This window comes from Rhea pennata, chromosome 23 (genome assembly GCF_028389875.1).
Source record: "Rhea pennata isolate bPtePen1 chromosome 23, bPtePen1.pri, whole genome shotgun sequence".
NCBI classification, from domain to species: Eukaryota; Metazoa; Chordata; class Aves; order Rheiformes; family Rheidae; genus Rhea; species Rhea pennata.
Genome location: NC_084685.1, coordinates 4,239,669 through 4,255,945, shown reverse-complemented (window position 1 = coordinate 4,255,945; position 16,277 = coordinate 4,239,669). Strand labels below are relative to the sequence as shown.

At 48.6% G+C, this 16,277-nt stretch overlaps 1 protein-coding gene across 35 annotated transcripts in view; it reads left to right on the top strand.

Moving 5' to 3' along the window:
* EPB41 (erythrocyte membrane protein band 4.1) overlaps positions 1–15,955 on the top strand; it is a 91,377-nt gene extending 75,422 nt beyond the window's left edge. For 16 of the 35 annotated variants that reach the window (XM_062594240.1, XM_062594231.1, XM_062594213.1 and 13 more), the window contains 5 exons: positions 6,562–7,020; positions 8,199–8,327; positions 9,745–9,846; positions 10,720–10,800; positions 12,704–15,955. In XM_062594240.1, the coding sequence (XP_062450224.1) occupies positions 6,562–7,020; positions 8,199–8,327; positions 9,745–9,846; positions 10,720–10,800; positions 12,704–12,814 (882 nt within the window). In that variant the 3' untranslated portion in view covers positions 12,815–15,955. Of the gene's footprint in view, positions 1–6,561; positions 7,021–8,198; positions 8,328–8,406; positions 8,695–9,744; positions 9,847–10,719; positions 10,801–12,211; positions 12,328–12,703 lie in introns of those variants that run through there. The other 19 variants (XM_062594232.1, XM_062594234.1, XM_062594237.1 and 16 more) reach the window with 8 other exon arrangements.
* The last annotated feature ends 322 nt before the right edge of the window (positions 15,956–16,277 follow it).

Sequence of the window (16,277 nt, the reverse complement as noted above, 5' to 3'; positions counted from 1 at the left end):
CAACGTCTACTCAAGATACAGAACGGAAAGCAAGTACCAGGATTACTAGCGTTGCACGATGCAAAATTAGAGTTAACAAGCTGTAGCTTAGTTTAAGGGCAGAGGTCTCAGGGCCTTCATAAAGCTTTTTTTTCATTAAACTTTGCTGCTTTTTTCCCCTTGGGAACAAACATGCTGCAAAGTTCAGACAAACCACCTTAGCATCACTGCTAGCTCATGGCTGGGGTAGGATAAAACACTTTTTTACACCTGGTCAGGGTAATTCCAGCCTGTTGCACTGACAGAAAGCATCGGAGAACTGAATTATCGCTTCCAAAGGGAAGCTGGGAATGTCTGCAGTGTATAACCTCAGCCGAGGTGAGAAACCCTGATGGTTCAACGCTACAGAAAATGATATTTCAGGGACTCTGGCTTGCCAGTGATTTAGTTGCTTGAAAACTGCCCACAGTTTTGATGTTAAATAGACTTCTGCAGTGTTCTGCAAGCTGATCTCTGCTGCGGCGAGGCTCCCTTCGGTGCTCGCGTGTGGCCTCGGCTAGGGCTTGGGAAAAGGAGCCTCTTCCAGGCTCGGCTCCCCCAGCTCTCTGCCTCGTGAAGCTGGCGGCTGGCGCTGCGCTTCCCCTTCTGAATCTTCCCCTCCTGACGCGCGCTTTTCTCAGTTCCGCGTCACACGCGGAATAGTTTCTCGGGCTTTCGTGCCTTCGGAAAAGGTGGGTGTGAGCGTTTCGAAGCAACAGCTACGCCTGAGCCCGACTGATTACTTGAAACTCGGCCCCAACTCCGAGGCTGCGTCGGGTGTTAGGTTCTGTCTGTGATGATAGTTGGTGACACTCAAAAGATGCGTATTAGCGGGAAAAAAAAAAGAAACATTTTTTCTTTTTGCATTAAAGCGAAGGGGTAAATCGGGGTAGACGGCTGGAATTGCCTGCATCTCCCATCGCTCTTTCTTTGCCCGGTGGGCTAAGACGAGCTCAGGGCTCTCGAGAGGAGCGGTAAGTTAGGACAGAGCTAAGCCTAGGACCGGTTTTTCTTCAGCCTCCTTCCGCTGCCTTGCAGTTCGCTCCTGGGGACGGTTACAGCGAAAGCGTCTTTGGGTTTACGCCGAGGTTAGCAGTCTTTCGCTTTGAGAATTACCCTGTTGGTTTGCCGGCAAGTCTTTTTCCCTGCCTTTGGAGGCACGGTCGCGAGTAGACCATGTTCTGATACATAGACTAAGGTAGGATGCTTTCCAGGAAAGTTCAAGGATTGGTTACTGATTCGGTTAGGAGCTCTTTACTCTGTTCTTCCTAGTGCCAGCGGCATGGGAGAACCAGGCGACAGCGTTTTCCCTAGTGCCCCTGTCTGCATTTTTCTTGGTTTATAAAGCTGGAGGGAAGGACTAGCGGGCTTTGGGTAAAGGCGTTCTTAGTGGCGTGGATTTGTGCTGCTCTGTGTTGGTGGTCTTCTGGCAGTGGTATGCGGTCTCGTTGGACTAAAGAATATTTTCTTTTTTTTTTTTCTTTTTTTACCTAAAATTCTCTCTTTGGAACACTTTTTTGGTTTTGTATTTTTTCTCAGATTCTTCTTTGTAAATATGTACATTTATCATTAATAAATGTTACTGCAAATCAGATCATTCTTCTACTGCTTATTAACAACAACACCAACAACAGAAAAACAGGCGTATGTGACCTGCGTTACGACTTCCTCGGACTAACATTCGCTATTGCTTTGTGAAACTAGGTGCCATCAGACCCTAACGTCGTTATCAGCTGCTCCGTACGGCTGGACGCAGCGCGTGGGTCGTTGAGCCGTTGCTCCGTGGAGAGCTCAGTGCTTTGGAGCGGGTTTCATGCTCTTGTGGAGAGGAGGCGTGCAAGTCTTGCCCTTGGAGGCAGTACCTGCTCTCAAAATAATTCCATTTGAGGTTAAATCCAGCTTGTTCTAAGCCTGGCCTTGCACACAGAGGGACCGAAAGGCACAGCGCTCTGCCAGGTACTTAATTTAACATGTTCTCCCTGCTCACTTCTGAGACTGAGCATCGGGATAAGTAGTTGGCAGAAAATCTCCGCTGCGAGCAGGAGCGTTACAGGTTACACGTTACGCTGTGCTCTCCCTCCCGGCTCCGGGGCTGCCCCTCTGCCAGCAGCTGCAAAGGCGTTAAGGGCTTAACGTGCCCGTCTTCGAGTGAAAATTGTTCTGCAGACGTGATGTGCCACATAACGGCAAAATGCAACTTTGAGAGCCTTTCCCCTGCTTCCCGCCTTGTATTATTTTGAGGATGAACATGCTCCTTTCTATTTTCATAAGTGGAAAAACCCACCTTCTTAATTAACCACCGTTTTCCTCCTTGCTAACAGTGCAAGGTTCTGCTCTGGTTTCCGCTGGTTGATGCTGCCTGAAGTTGTGTCCAAGGCTAGAGGTTGTGTAAGGAGTCCTTCCTAAAATTAATTCCAATTAGTTTTATCCCAGCTCTCTGGGAGATTATTTGTTTTCTCTAAATCATTTGGCCCCTTCGCTGCTGTCCAGCATCGAGCGAATCCAGCTGCAAAGCCCGCGTGGCTGCGGCTCTCCCGGCTGAGCCCGGCTTCGGCGCGGAGATGACTGCACTGGCCAGTGTGGCCAGTATGGTGTGATCCTCATCAATGGCAATTACAAAATTTGTCCAAAAATGCAAAGGCCGCCAGTTTTGAAATACCATTTATTTTTGTTGAGCGAGTTCTGAACTTTATACCTTCTACTTTTAAGCCGAAAAAGCTTTACAAGGTGTAGCAGCTATTGTCAAATGTGGATATCTTGTTTTGTGCTTTGTAATATTTTCTGCTCGAGTGCTTTGACAGCTGTGAGGTGGGAGCGTTCATCTGGGGAGCTCTTTCCGGTGAGTGTGGTTTGCTGCAAAACCAACATCGTCTCCTTGTGCGTCTGCAGAAGGTCGCACCGAGCTTGTTAGCTTCTGTGCACGCTCGTTTGGGGATAACCTAATAACACGTGCCAGTGTCACTGCGGCAATACTGCGCTGAGTAAGAAGGTGCCTGGAAGTACTAACTAGCTGGAATTCAATTTTATTGGTTGTTTTTTTTTTCATATTAAAAAAAATCAGAAAAAGCAAACGTATTTTTATACAAAAACACTTAAAAAGAAACAAATCACTATCTAGTTTCAGGTACACAGTCCTGTTATTAATTTATCCCCTGTTGGAAGTCTTGCTCTGAGTGTCACTTCTAACACTGCAGCTCTTAAATTCTGCTGTATTTGCAGTCACCGTAGGCGCGCGGCGGCGGGCGTCTAGCAGGGTAACGCGCGCGTTCGCCTTTGGTTCGATTTGTTTCTGTCGGGGCACTGCATCCTCCTTCCACTGCGTACGGCTTACGCGAGGAGCCTGCTTCGCGTCTGATTTAGGCTGGTTTGGGTTTGTTTGGCGGGCAACGAGTAGTTTGTGCGGTTCGCAGCCCCGATCCTCCCAGCTGTCTCAGCTCTCAAGGAGAGTTTGGGACTCTGCAGCATCTGAGGGCCCGGAATAGGAATGCTTTTGCATTTTCAAATTAAAAGAAAAAATCTTGATAAGATCAGAATCTGTAACAGACATTCAAATTCCTAAATATTTTTTATATAAAAGATGATCTCTTCTAGCCTAGATGCTGATTGTGTTTTTAAATACAGGAACAAACACTGCTGTATTAAAAAAAAAGTGCATAAAAAGATAATTATACGGAGAAAGCAATAGTGTATAATTAGTCTGACTTCTTAAAGGTGGAATAGGAAGGCAAGATGCAAAGTGCTTCTGGTCAGTTGATCTTATCAGGATTTCGTTCTGTCTTCATAGTTTGCTTGTGTATTGCCACACTTTGCTCTGTTGAGAACCAGTATATGCACCGCATAGACTTTATTTATGCTTTTCTGTTCCTTTATGCTTTCAGCATGCAAGGTGCTTCCAAAATGCAAAATTATTTTTCTGTATGCGAGAGGCAGCCAGGAAGTTATTTTTACTGTATACAAATGTGTGTCTCTTAAATAGGTCTCCATCGGTGTAGCTGCTTAATCTGCTTTGTTTTATCTGTGGATTTTATTCTCCCTCTTGGGCAGAGTAATGCCACAGCTGGTACGTAAGGAAATCCTGCTTCTAAAGCACTTTCCATTAAAGTGCAGAAGATACCCTGCTTCTTTCCCAAATCCCGTGATTAATTTGCAAGCTTTGACATATATATAATTAAGGAGAGATCAGTATATCGACAGCATATAAACCTAGGTTTTAAAGCCAGATTAAGGCATGGGCACTGAAAGCTGATAACCTCAGTACGTACTCTGTTTTGGGAAATACTAAGGTGTTAGTATCTTACATTATGCAAAACGAGGGTGCTGTGTACATATGCTTTCTGCAGAAGCACATATGGAAGCGGTTTGCACTCAGAAATAACATTTCCATATGTCATGGTCTGACCTGATCACAGGGCTAATCGCTGCCACGTCACTCATGTTACATGCGTTTTCCTGAAACAACATCCAAAGAATTGAAGAACAGAAATTTTGCAGGTAACCTCTCTGTAACATACCAAAGTCGGGAATTGAACAAGACCTGGGAGGAACGTGAGTCATTTCCTGAAATGATACTAAAGTGAGCCTGTATTTGTGTCTGCATGAAGCGGTGACAGTTCTCCAAAATTATTTTGAACTGTGCCATTAGGTGAGGTCAGTTAGGGTGAAAACTTCTGGTCTGCACAAAGTGCTTTATACCAGATACCCCGCAGGCCCCCCAAAACCTCACGCTTTAAGTCCAAGTTACATTTCTCTGGTTGTCCAGAGAATCTCGTCAATGGAAACGGATGCAGCAGTTTCTGTTTGCCTTAATACCACCATCAAAATTAAAACAACAGCTGACAAGGAGGAGTTTGCCTCACACTTAGGAAAATTTAACTGCTGTTTGTGATTTGGGACGTGCAGGTACACCGCTGCTTTTATACAAAGTTACCAGGAGTCAACGCGGAGGCTGTGGTTTGAGAAGAAACAGTCATTGCAGTATGGGGCGTACGGAGGGGTTTCTCCACCTTGTTACCTACCACTACATGAGGTGGAGACTTTGATATGTCTAAAATCGCAGATGCCAGAAACTGCTTATTCTGCCATTCCTTAGTGGCAGCTTTCCACGTCGATACGAGGAGAAACAGCATTTCGAGGACAGGACGGGATTGGAGCCATAGTTCCCAGCTCCCGACTAAAACATAACTCACGCCTCTCCAGGACTAACTGTGTGTGTCAAGTATCCATCACTTGCTGGGCATTTGGGCAAACAGCTGAATTTTTTATGCTGAAGCTTTCTGCCTTGTTCGTGTCTTAACTCTTCTGTCGCTGTTCCTTTCCTCCCTGAGAAGTGAGACGACCTAGCTGAGAACTTTCTGACGAGCTCGACGGAGGGCAGACTAGCAGCAGCCTTAGTTAAACCCTCCGGCTTGTCATGGTCTTCTCAAGCATCCTGGGTACCGTAGACACGTTCGCTTTCTTCTTGAAGGCTGGGTGGCTTTATCACATGTCTTCTCAGCAGCAGGCCATCGCAAACACCGGCTCTGTTGGGTCTCCAGGAGGTTTAGCCACTGTGAGGGTTTCTGTGCTCTTGCAATAACGTATGTTACAATATCGCGGTAGTTTGGAATAAATGGTCCAGCACGGTTATGGAGCGGGAAGCTGCATGCTCAGCGGTGACGTGGGCAGCACACGTTAGCGTGAACATGGGGCTGTCCAGGTTGAAGCTACATTTCATTATTCCTCAGCTGAAAAGTTTTGTACTTAAGTTGTGCAAGTTAATTGAGCTGGTTCGTCGAGAAGAAAGTACAAACTCTTTCAGGTGACCAGACCATGTCATATTTGATGGCCTCTTTCAGTTCAAGAGCCGCATGGTAACTGGATCAGTTGATTCTGATACTGATTTGTGCATATTCTCGCAATAATTTTACCAATGCTGTTATGACCTTTTGGGGACACGTCTGCAGTTAGCTTTCCTGGAGACTGCAAGAAGCAGCAAGGGTCTTGGAGATGCGCATGCCCAGGTGCTAGGACGAGGGCTCTCTGGATTCGTAGTGCACAGCAATTCTGGGCTTATTCTCTTAGCCTCTATGTACAAATTAAAGCAGCGAGTAAAATACTTGAAGGAGTTGAAAGCAGAATTGATGTTTGGTTTTGGCGCAGTTGGCGGGTTTGGTTGCACACGGGATTCTGGATGTGCACACAAGTCCCCGCTTGCTACGCTGAAATTATTGCTGAGTTCCCAAACTGGGCAAAAAGTGTCAAATGGCAGTTCTTCGTTTAAGTGGCGAGAATCATTGCATAATTACTTCCTTAAACCTTCAGAACAGGAATTACTGATCTATCACGAAGGCTGCTTTAGTAAAACCACAGGATACATTGCATAGCACAAAGGTTTTCAAGCTTTAAAATGTTCAAATCCCCCGCTGTTGCATGAATTGCTGGCAATGTGATATATTCTAAGAGACCAATGTTTTGTCTTTATGCTTCATGACCTTCTGTTCTTCCTAACTCTCTCTCTCTCTCTTTCTCTCTCTCTGGCCTTTTTGTGTATTCGTTTCTTTTTAGAATATGAGTGACTTTCTCTCCAAAGAGGATGTGGCTGCAGTGCCAGAGAGGAAAAATGTTAACTCTGCCTTTGAATGGGAGGGCCCAAAGCAGTCAGTAGCTTTTAGTGAGACCCAAATGTCACCTGCCTCAGAGCCTGCTCCAAGTCGTGACTTTGGCGCGTCCTCCGTAAGCAGCGAGGAGGAGGCGGCTGCTTCCAGCCTCCCCGAGAGCGCGGAGGACCCGAGATGGGACAAGGGGGGTTGCGCAGCTGCGCAGAAGCAGGCGGCCGACTCGGAGCGCTCTGAGCCGGAGCCGCCGGTAACGCCCGCAGCGCCTGCGCCGCGGCCCCGGGCGAGCGAGGAGGTGGCGGAGGCTGGCGACGACGCATTGGCACGAGAACCTTTTAGAAAGCTAAATGGAGGGTGTCACGGCTCGAAGGTTAATAACGGGCTTCCAGCGGTCATTCGCTGCTTCCAGGTAGTGAGCCAGAACGCCCGCGCTGCCCCGGTTTGGCTTTGGAGTGGACCCCAAACACTGCAGCAAGCAGATGCCCCAACCCCCTAACGAGGAGCTACCCTTACTCGGCCTGAACTCGTTTGTGGAGCTAATTAGCCAGTTCATCTCCTGCGGTCGGCGCACGCCGGCCCCCCCCTCGATCTCCTCGGGCGTTCGGTCCGAGGGGCGCCTCGGCGAAGCGCGGTCTGCGTTTCGCTCTGCGGCGCAGCGCCCGAAAGGGGAACGGTCGGGCTCCGGCGGCACGCGCTCGCGGCGCCGGGCCTCGAGGCCGCCGCCGTCCCGTGCTCGGCCCCGGGGTAAATTCTGGAGCGCTGTCGAGCGTGCTTTGACATCGGCCACGCGGGCTCTCACGGCCCCTTCTGCTCCCCGCCGCGGGAGATGGTTTTTTGCCTGCTTCAGTGTTTTTGAATATTAATTGCTTACGTGCGTTTAGACGTCCACTCACCCTGCTAACACTCACGGTGGCACCTGCCAGGTTTGGGGAGGTGAGCGGAAATCGAGCAATCTGGGAGAACCTTGCGGGTCTGAACTAACTCCGTCTTCTTCTGGATGATTATCAGGTGGTGGAACAACCGATTTTTCTTCCCTCCCTGTTTCTCTTTCAAGACGTAATGTTTCTGTTTTGTCTGACATTGATTTAATAAAAGTTAAACACTTAGGATTTGATGAGGGTTTTTTAAGTGGGGATGGAGTGTTCCACTTGTAGTCGGGAAAAAGCTTCTCTCAGCTGTGATTAACTCTATTTATCCAGACTCTGTTAATCCTGACGTACCAGTAAACACGGATCATCTTCTATTGGCAGCTCTCAACGAGCTTCTAGTAGTCAGAGAGTTAACGATCAGCAGAGACGGTTTTTTCATGGTGTTCTGGCACAGCATTTAAGCCCTGGACGCTTTTGTTGGTTGTGGCATTTGGAAAGACCGAGAGGATTTTTCTGTCTTTCCTTAATCCTCGTGCCTGATCTTTGACCTCTGGAAAGCGTGTCGTACCAGAGGCCTAAAACCAAAGATTTCCAGGCTGACCTTGCTTCCCTTGGTGCTTTTATCAGATCAGTGTCAGATCATTTGCCAGCATCAGAGTTGTTATGTGCCGGTGCTAACTGGGTGTTTACTGAGATTTTTTTTAAACCTGTTTCATAGCCACCTCTGGTGAAGACACAGACAGTCACCATCTCGGACGTGTCCAATGCTGTGAAAAGTGAAATCCCAACGAAAGAAGTTCCCATCGTTCACACGGAAACTAAGACCATCACCTATGAAGCTGCACAGGTAAGGTGTGTTACGATGAATTTTCAAGGGGCTTAATTGAACTCCTCCAAACACAAGTGTTTGCTTTCTAAATCTTCAGAACGGGACAAGAGTGCCATCTGCCCTTCTCAAACCCTCTGAGTCGCAGCACAAAAGCTGACAAGTATTGTGGACGATCTATCCAGTGCACGTGATATTCTTAGAATAGCAGTGCTCTTAATATCCCCGAAGAACAACTACCTTTTCGAGACGTGTTTGCAGACAGAGTTTATGTGCAGCCACTGGTGGCTTTGGGATGTAGATTAGGCCACATGGAGTTAACCTGGCTTGGTGTTTTTTCTGCAAAAGATGCATTATTTTGTTTTTCCTCAATTCTCCTTCCTGTTTATGGCTCTTGAGAAGTGTTTCTGTTAGTGAGTTTGAAAACTCAAGAAATATGGGACAGTAATACCCCTTCTGAGTAGGGGGTAATACTGTCGCTCTGATCCTGACAGCCAGCTGTGTTGAGGAATAAAACAGGGCTGGAAAGGCAGAATTTCATTTCAAGTCTGCTGCGTATTGCGTGCCTTGCACTGAACATCAGCAGCTGGCGCCTTGGGAAGATCCATCTCTCTTGGGAAGCCTGAAGAAGCATCTGTCTTCAGCAAGCAAGTTGGAAAATAGCACTCCTAATGTGTTCAGAAGCTTCCCAGCTGTAATGTGGGAAAAAAGCGTGACACTGATACTATTTACACTTCCCAACAGCCCTGACGTACCCAGGGATATATCTGCCACCAGTGGCTGCTTAGCATCTTCTCTGATGTCTGAGGGTAGAGCATGCACCGGGGACGAGTGCGTGCTACCCTCTTGCTCAGTGCAGATGAACAGGAGAGTGTTCATCTTTCTCTTTTCAAGAGAAATGACAGCTAGAAGTGATTCTCTCGGACTGGGTGAAGTCGTCTGTGTGCGCACTCGGATATGATGTGCCATAAAACTGCTGTGGAGACTGGTCCCACCTCGCGGTAATTCCAGATACAGTGTTGCTGCGATGCTGGTCCCAGTCCGAGGCCTTTGTCCGGGGTATCATCCCTTGCATCGTCTTCATTTGTAGTAAGGAGACTCACGGACAGCAAAGCCAGACTAAATTGGCAAAGACGACTTGTTTTAGGTCTTTAGGCAGACCTTGAAAGGCTGAGTTGCGCAGGATATGAACCAAGTAACTGACTTTAAAAACCTGTTCCTAGTTCAGGAGATACCTGGACTTCCCTTGATGGAGAGGAGTTTAAGGCAAGTGCTGTACAAGGAAGGATAAAAAGGACTTTCCAAATGAAACTTTGCTTGGAATTACGTCAAGAAACATCAAGGAACTCCGATTGCATCATGCTCTGTTGATCAGCAACCCCTGTTCCTGTCCATGCTGCATATGGAGGTTGATGGCCGTGTTTTGTGTCTCCCACAGACGGATGGCGGCAACGGAGACCTAGAGCCCGGCATCCTGCTGACTGCTCAGACCATCACTTCCGAAACCACAAGCAGCACCACCACCACGCAGATCACCAAGGTAACGGGAAACCTCACAAAATCACAAAGTTGTATTGGTGCTCTGCAATGGGCCTGATGTGGAATTGCTGCGGGGGCTGAAGACTTGGCAGTGGAGTATTTTCCCTTCTGCTGCTTAGCCTTTCTTGGCCTCCTAATTTCTTGGCTATTCTGAATGTATGGTGCCCCTTCGTATTCTGAATGTATGCGATAGCATGGTGCCCCCTGGAAATCCACATCACTGCAGGTTTATCTTGGTCTAGCTCAGAGTCTAGGGCCTGTTTTTAGTTGCTTAATTTAATTGGTTCTTGCAGGGCTTTGTGGGGTGGTTTTTTTTGTTTGGTTTTTTTTGAACTCTAGTGCAATACACAGAAGAGAAATGCAAAGCTGTGTGTGAACCAGAAGAAAAGTGAAATTTAGTTTGGGATTATAATACAGTCCTTTCATTCTCTAGTTGATGCCTGTCAAGGTGCAGTAGCTAGCAGACATGGTTATGGGTGCTCTCGAAATTACTTCCCTAAATTCTGGTTCCTTCAAAGGAATGTGACTGATGATGGAAACAAAGTGTGAAGGGCCTGGATTTGCCCATGTTGAATTAAGATTCCGGCTTAGGTAGTAAGTGCAGAGAGTGGACGTTGTCACTGACTGTCCTGTGGGGCAGCAGGAAAGAAATGCGCTGAGAGTTGTGAAGCTCTTCACTGGCTGTGCTTTACAAAAAGATCATTGAGTATTTTCCTTTACAATCAGTGGCAGTTCTCCTCCACTACTCTGATATTTGGATATGACAACGATATTTGGTAACTCTACTTTTGGATGCTGTCTTTGAACAGGCAGCCCCAATGCGCTTTAATTCCTTTTCCTTTAGAGACTAACAATAGTTTTCTCTTTGTACTAGACTGTAAAAGGTGGCATTTCAGAGACACGGATTGAAAAGAGGATTGTCATCACAGGAGATGCAGATGTAGACCACGACCAGGTAGGGGTTTGGGTACTGTCCAAAAGAGCACCTCAGAGCTGGCGCAACGAACTAGACAGCCTGCCTCTCCAAAGATTTAATCAGAAAACAAGGAAATTTTGTTGGGCTAGAAGTAAAACTTTGTGCTTTTATGGAAGGTGTGATTTTTATTCACTTACAATATTTCGTCTGCAGATGGTAGTCAGCCTCATTTTAGGTTTGTATCCAAAAGAAGTGGCAGGGCTTCCAAGGGATGGGGTGGCTACATTGGTTACATCTTACTAATTTTCTCTGACTTTTCAATCTGTATGTTCCTAATGGATTTCAGTAATAAATTCCTTTTTCAAGGTATGCAGATGTATAGCTGGGCCAGAATAGTTTAATTCTCTTCTGATACTGGTACTAGCAACAAAGTTTGGATTCCAGAATTGGTTTGGACAAATCCAATTTTTTTTAAATCTGCAAAAATATGAGAGAAAAGTATTTCTTGACGTTGGGATGACCTGCAGTTAATTTTGAAACAGTGTTGCTGCAATACAGTGCCAGAAATCATTTCCTAGCACTCATCACCACCAGTGTTTACCACTGGAAAGGACAGGCCTGCAGTAAGTGTCTCGGTCCTTATATGAAAGCCTTTCTGGTGAGTCAGCCTCCCTGGCCTCTAGCTCGTGTGTTAAAGTGATGGTTTTGTCATCGGCGAATCACACTTCGGATTTAATTTTAGTCGCAAGTATCATGGGCCTGGAGTTTATTTGTAAGAGAAGAACTAGTTTATTAAATCTGATGGAAAATGTCTGAGAACATGTTTGAAATGTGCTTGCCGCACTTGCTGGAACAATAAACAGGGTTTGCGTATGCTATATAGCTAAATTTCTGTCATCCATCTTGTAACAGGAGCCAGTTGAGCAATGTGATGTATTCTCAGAGACCTGGCTTTCCTTTCAGAAATGATCCAGTGCCACTGAAGGTCGCTGGCTCCCCAGGACCCAGCACGTGCTGCAGTTGCACTTGGCCCGCTGCGTGCCTAGGGCTCCCCAAAGGCAGCCAGATTGCACGTTTCCCCTGCTTGAGCCTCACAACCAGGCTTTAATTCACCCACTGTCTTTGTGCTTGGATCCAAAATCATCGAATCGTTTGGTCCAGCAGTTTCCACTTTGCTTCATGTTCCCACTGGGACCAAGAATCTTCAGAGCCTATAAATTTGCCACTGGTCTAATGTGCAGAATTTCTTCCTGCCTTGCCTTTTACTCTTGTATTTGCATTTGCAGCCTTCCTGCTTAGGTAGAAAGCTGGGTTTCCTTCCCAAGTGAGCAGCTGTAGCCTATTCACTCTGCTTTTTCTCTCCCTCAAGACAAAAGTCGTTTCTTGGTGCCACGGAGCTCCTTGCTGGCACACAGGCTGCAGCGCGCCTCTGAAACGTGCTCTCTTTCAGGTTCTAGCACAAGCCATAAAGGCAGCGAAAGAACAGCACCCGGACATGTCGGTGACCAAAGTGGTCGTGCACCAGGAGACGGAGATTGCCGACGAGTAGCCAGGCTGCGTAAGTAGGTGACGAGCTCCGACTTCCCACCGGGGCGGGTGACTGGCCTCGCGGTGCAGGCAAGGTTATTTAACAGATACTGGCCAGGAGAAAAAGCCAATGTGTGGTTTAAAGCTTCAAACTCTGCTAATTAAAGGGGCTTCCACATCTAATTCAACATGGCACTTGTCGTAAGGGTTTGAAGACTTGCAGCTCTTTCGGGAAAAGGGTCGGATATTATTTGTGACCGATGCCTGGCTGTAGCTCAGCGCCCCAGGTCAAACGTGCCATCGACGATAGCTCGTCTTCTCCGTTCTCAGATGACTTCGAGGCTAAGGGAGGCAGGTTCCTCTCTCTCTCATTGAAAGTCAGTATTTATAACTTGACGTATTTCTCTCTCTCTAGGAAGTGTTCCTTCCAGACAGAGCACGGGGGAAAAGAAACCCAGCAAAACTACAAAGAAACTACCTGGAGCACAGAGACCTCAGATTTACCGGACTTACACTCAGAAACTGAACATTCATATCATCTAGTAGGAGTTGCGCTTTGACATTTTACTTGGGATTTTCCAGTATCCAGTGGATCTTATTGAATATAGGGTTTTTTTGATTGTTTTTTTATATATATATTGTGACAAACAATATGCCATATTTCTAACTGTACTGAACATTTTTTACAGGTTTTCAATTTTGCATTCCCTCTCACGCAATAGCCTCTTCGGCTACAAGCCCAACCACAACTCGCAGGGCTCAAGGGTTGGGTTTTTTTTGTTTTTTATTTTTCTTTTTAAAAAGTGTTTCCCCCTCGGCCTTGTCGGGCGTAATGGAGATAAGCCACATGAGTGCATACTCTGAGAGCAGACTTTGTACACAAAAAGCTACCGCTGGGTCCTTCTGCCAGAAGAGACAGTTTTAAAAAGGTCAGACTTCAGTTTGTGCAGCCTTTCAGATTGCTTTTTAGGAAGTTGGTGACTCTCACCGCGATACCCGGGCGTGCAGAGCACAGCTTCTGCCTTTAGTCTGAATCTCTTCGCCGTTGTGGGTTTCGGATCGGCGCTGTTTGAACACAGTAGGTTTGGGTGGTGTAAGCGTGTACCCACATCTTAATAGTTGGCTAGGTTTAAGGAATGCTGGAAGTTGCTTCGAGCACCTGATACTGTGAATTGTAGAGCTTTGAGAGAGCTGCGATAGGCCCCTCGCCTTTCTCCTGCGTGGCTCTGCCGAACGCTACCTACCTGTTTGTGTTTTCTAGATGCCATTAAATTAAAACGCCCTTAGAAGTGTGTGTTTAAGGTGTGTTGACTCTGAATGCTATTAAGGTAGGCTTATGCAGCATTCACAGTAACCGATTTTTTTCAATGTCATAGTTTTTCCACTTATTTGTGTTCTTGATTTTTAAATAAGGCTTTTTAAGTCACTTTTTTTCTCCCCCTCCTCCTCCCAGTGCTGTTTAAAGCTGAGCACCTTACCCGTATCAGGACGAAGGTGTTGTATCCGACCCCGATTTAGTTTAAAACCCTTCAGACGATCCTTCTCGGCCTGTCGGCTCTGTTTGGGGAGGCTGGACGGGGCCCCGCGGGAGGTGGCGGGTTTTGCTTGCCGTAGCGAGGCTCCCGCGCTCGTTTTTGGGGCCCCCCCGTCGGCGATGTGGCCGCCGGGGCTGGAGCGGCTGCGGCGTCCGGCTCGGCTTACGGACCGCGGAAAGACGCCGTTTTAAAGGAGCGCGCGACGCGTGCTTGCAGGCACCGGCGTCGCTGCGGTTGCACGACTCACGGCCGCCCCGTGCGATCGCTTCGGGAGCTTCCTTCGAGCGGCGCCGTCGGCTGGGCGGGGAGGACCGCGCGGCTGCCCCATTTCGCCCGGCCGCGTTGCGGCTCCGCCGCCCGTCTGCCCGGACACTTGCGAGCGGCAACGGGAGGAGTTTTCCGCGGTTTGAGATTCGAACCGCGCGTTGCAGAGGCCGCGGGGTGTAGCTCGGGCTGCGATGACTTGCTGTTTCACCAAAAACAGCCTTTGGCCTCCACCGGGGCTCGTGCCGCCTCTCGAATCGAGGCCGCTCCGGGGCCTTAGCGTAGAGGTTAAGTCTTCCCGTTTACGTCCGAACAGCCCTTTCCTTCCTTTGGCAGATCCGTGAGCGGGTCGGGGACGCCGCTCGCCGTCTTTGCCCTCGTCGGGTAACGTTGCCTTAGCCGGCCGTCGCGCTGGGCGGCCGCCCGGCCGCGTCCCTCCCGCCTCCGGGCGTCCTGCTTTCCGCCGCTTAGTCCTTCCTCGCGCTCTCGCCCCGCAGCAGGTAACTCCTCCAGAAAGGGGTGGTCGTTCGAGAGGATTTTCTTAGCTTTACCAGAAAAAAAAAAAAAAAAAAAGAGGTGGTAATTTAAGTTTCTCCGTAGCGCTGGAGGGCGCTTGGCGGCCGCGAGGTGCCGGGAGCGCGGCGCCAGGCCGCAGCGCGGTCCCCTGGGTGCCGTTGGGTGTCCCGGGGGCTGAGTGCGTCCAAAGGCGCCCCGAATCCCGAGCGACGGGCGCGTGAACTTCACGTAGGGCTCGAAAAGCTGTTGGCCTGCGAGGTGGTTCCTTTCCGGACGGGCCGCGGGAGCCCTCCCCGTCTTGAGGGCCCACGGAGCAGAGTAACCTTAATACATTTGTATAGGTATTTATTCCATTTATTTTATTTGGGCTGGATTTGGGGCGGCTGTGTCCAGGCTGTTCGCTCACACCTTTCCCCTCGGTTACATTTTAAGTTCTTGCTTTTCTTTCAAATGCCTCGGAGCCCGCGCGTGCTCCCCGGCGCAACTCCTCGCCGTCCTGCGGCTTCCCGCGACGCCCCTGCCCGAGCCCGCGGGGCGTCCGGAGCCTCTCCGGCGGAGCCGGAAAAAACCACGGCGGCGGCCCGGGAAGAAGGGACGGGGAGCTCTGCGCGGCGGCACCGGCCCCCCGAAAACCGTAAGGAGCTTCCGGCGTCCTCCCCCGGCGCCGCGGGGCTCTGCCAGACTCGGCTCCTAGCGCGGTACCTGCTCCTGGAGACGGAGCGGCTCCGTAAGGTCTGTTTCTGTGAACGTTCCCGGCTCTTCCCAGTCCGCAAATTCACCTAGAGACTGTCTCGCTTGTATAATACACATTATATGGAAGCTATTTATATATGAATGTTTTTATAGAGAGGAAGGCAAGGAGCCCGTGACCTGCTCTCGTCCCTTCGACCGGATCGGCGGCGCCGGTTGCCAAACTGCCGTCTCCGAACGGCACAGCTGCGTCAGCGAAGGACTGACTGATTTCTGGGTTTAATACACTGTGGTTTGCTGATTTCCTAATTGTACAATTACCCTAAGAGGTGGTAGAGTCCCCGAGCTTAGAGATTAACCTTGTTAAAAAAGAAAAAAAAAAATTTTTTTAGTTGAGAATATGAAGGAGCTTTGTAAAATTTTTTAAGGCAATTGTGAATTGTCTAGGCTAGCTGTTTACATTCTTTATAAAAATAGGGACTTTTTAAAAAAAAAGAAAGGCAAATCTTTATAGACTGATTAGTTAAAGTGGCGGGAGCTGATATTTTGGACTTTCATAGTAAATCAAAGGGAAAGTTGCTGTAGCATTTAGGCAGCTGTTAAGTGTTCAGTATTGCTTCTTGTATTGCATTTTTTCCAATAAATTTTCAAACAAAACCGTCGCCCCGTCTCGCGAGCCTTTCCTGCCTTCGCTTTCGAGCCGGGCCACGTATTAAATCCTGACGTACTGCAAGCGACAGCAGGAGCCGCCCGCGAATAGTCGGGCCGCCCCTCCGCGGGGGTCGCACCGCGGCATCTCTTTATCCACCTTTTGCCTGGAGAAACACTCGGAGAAACCCCCCTGCGCACGCATCCTGCCGCCCTTTTCCAATGTTTTCGAGGTGGGAACCCCCAAGACCCCCCAATTCCTTAACCCGCCCCCGGGGAGATGCCGGAGCCACAGTTCGACCCCTTCCGCGCTGGGTGGCAGCAGGCACCGATGCG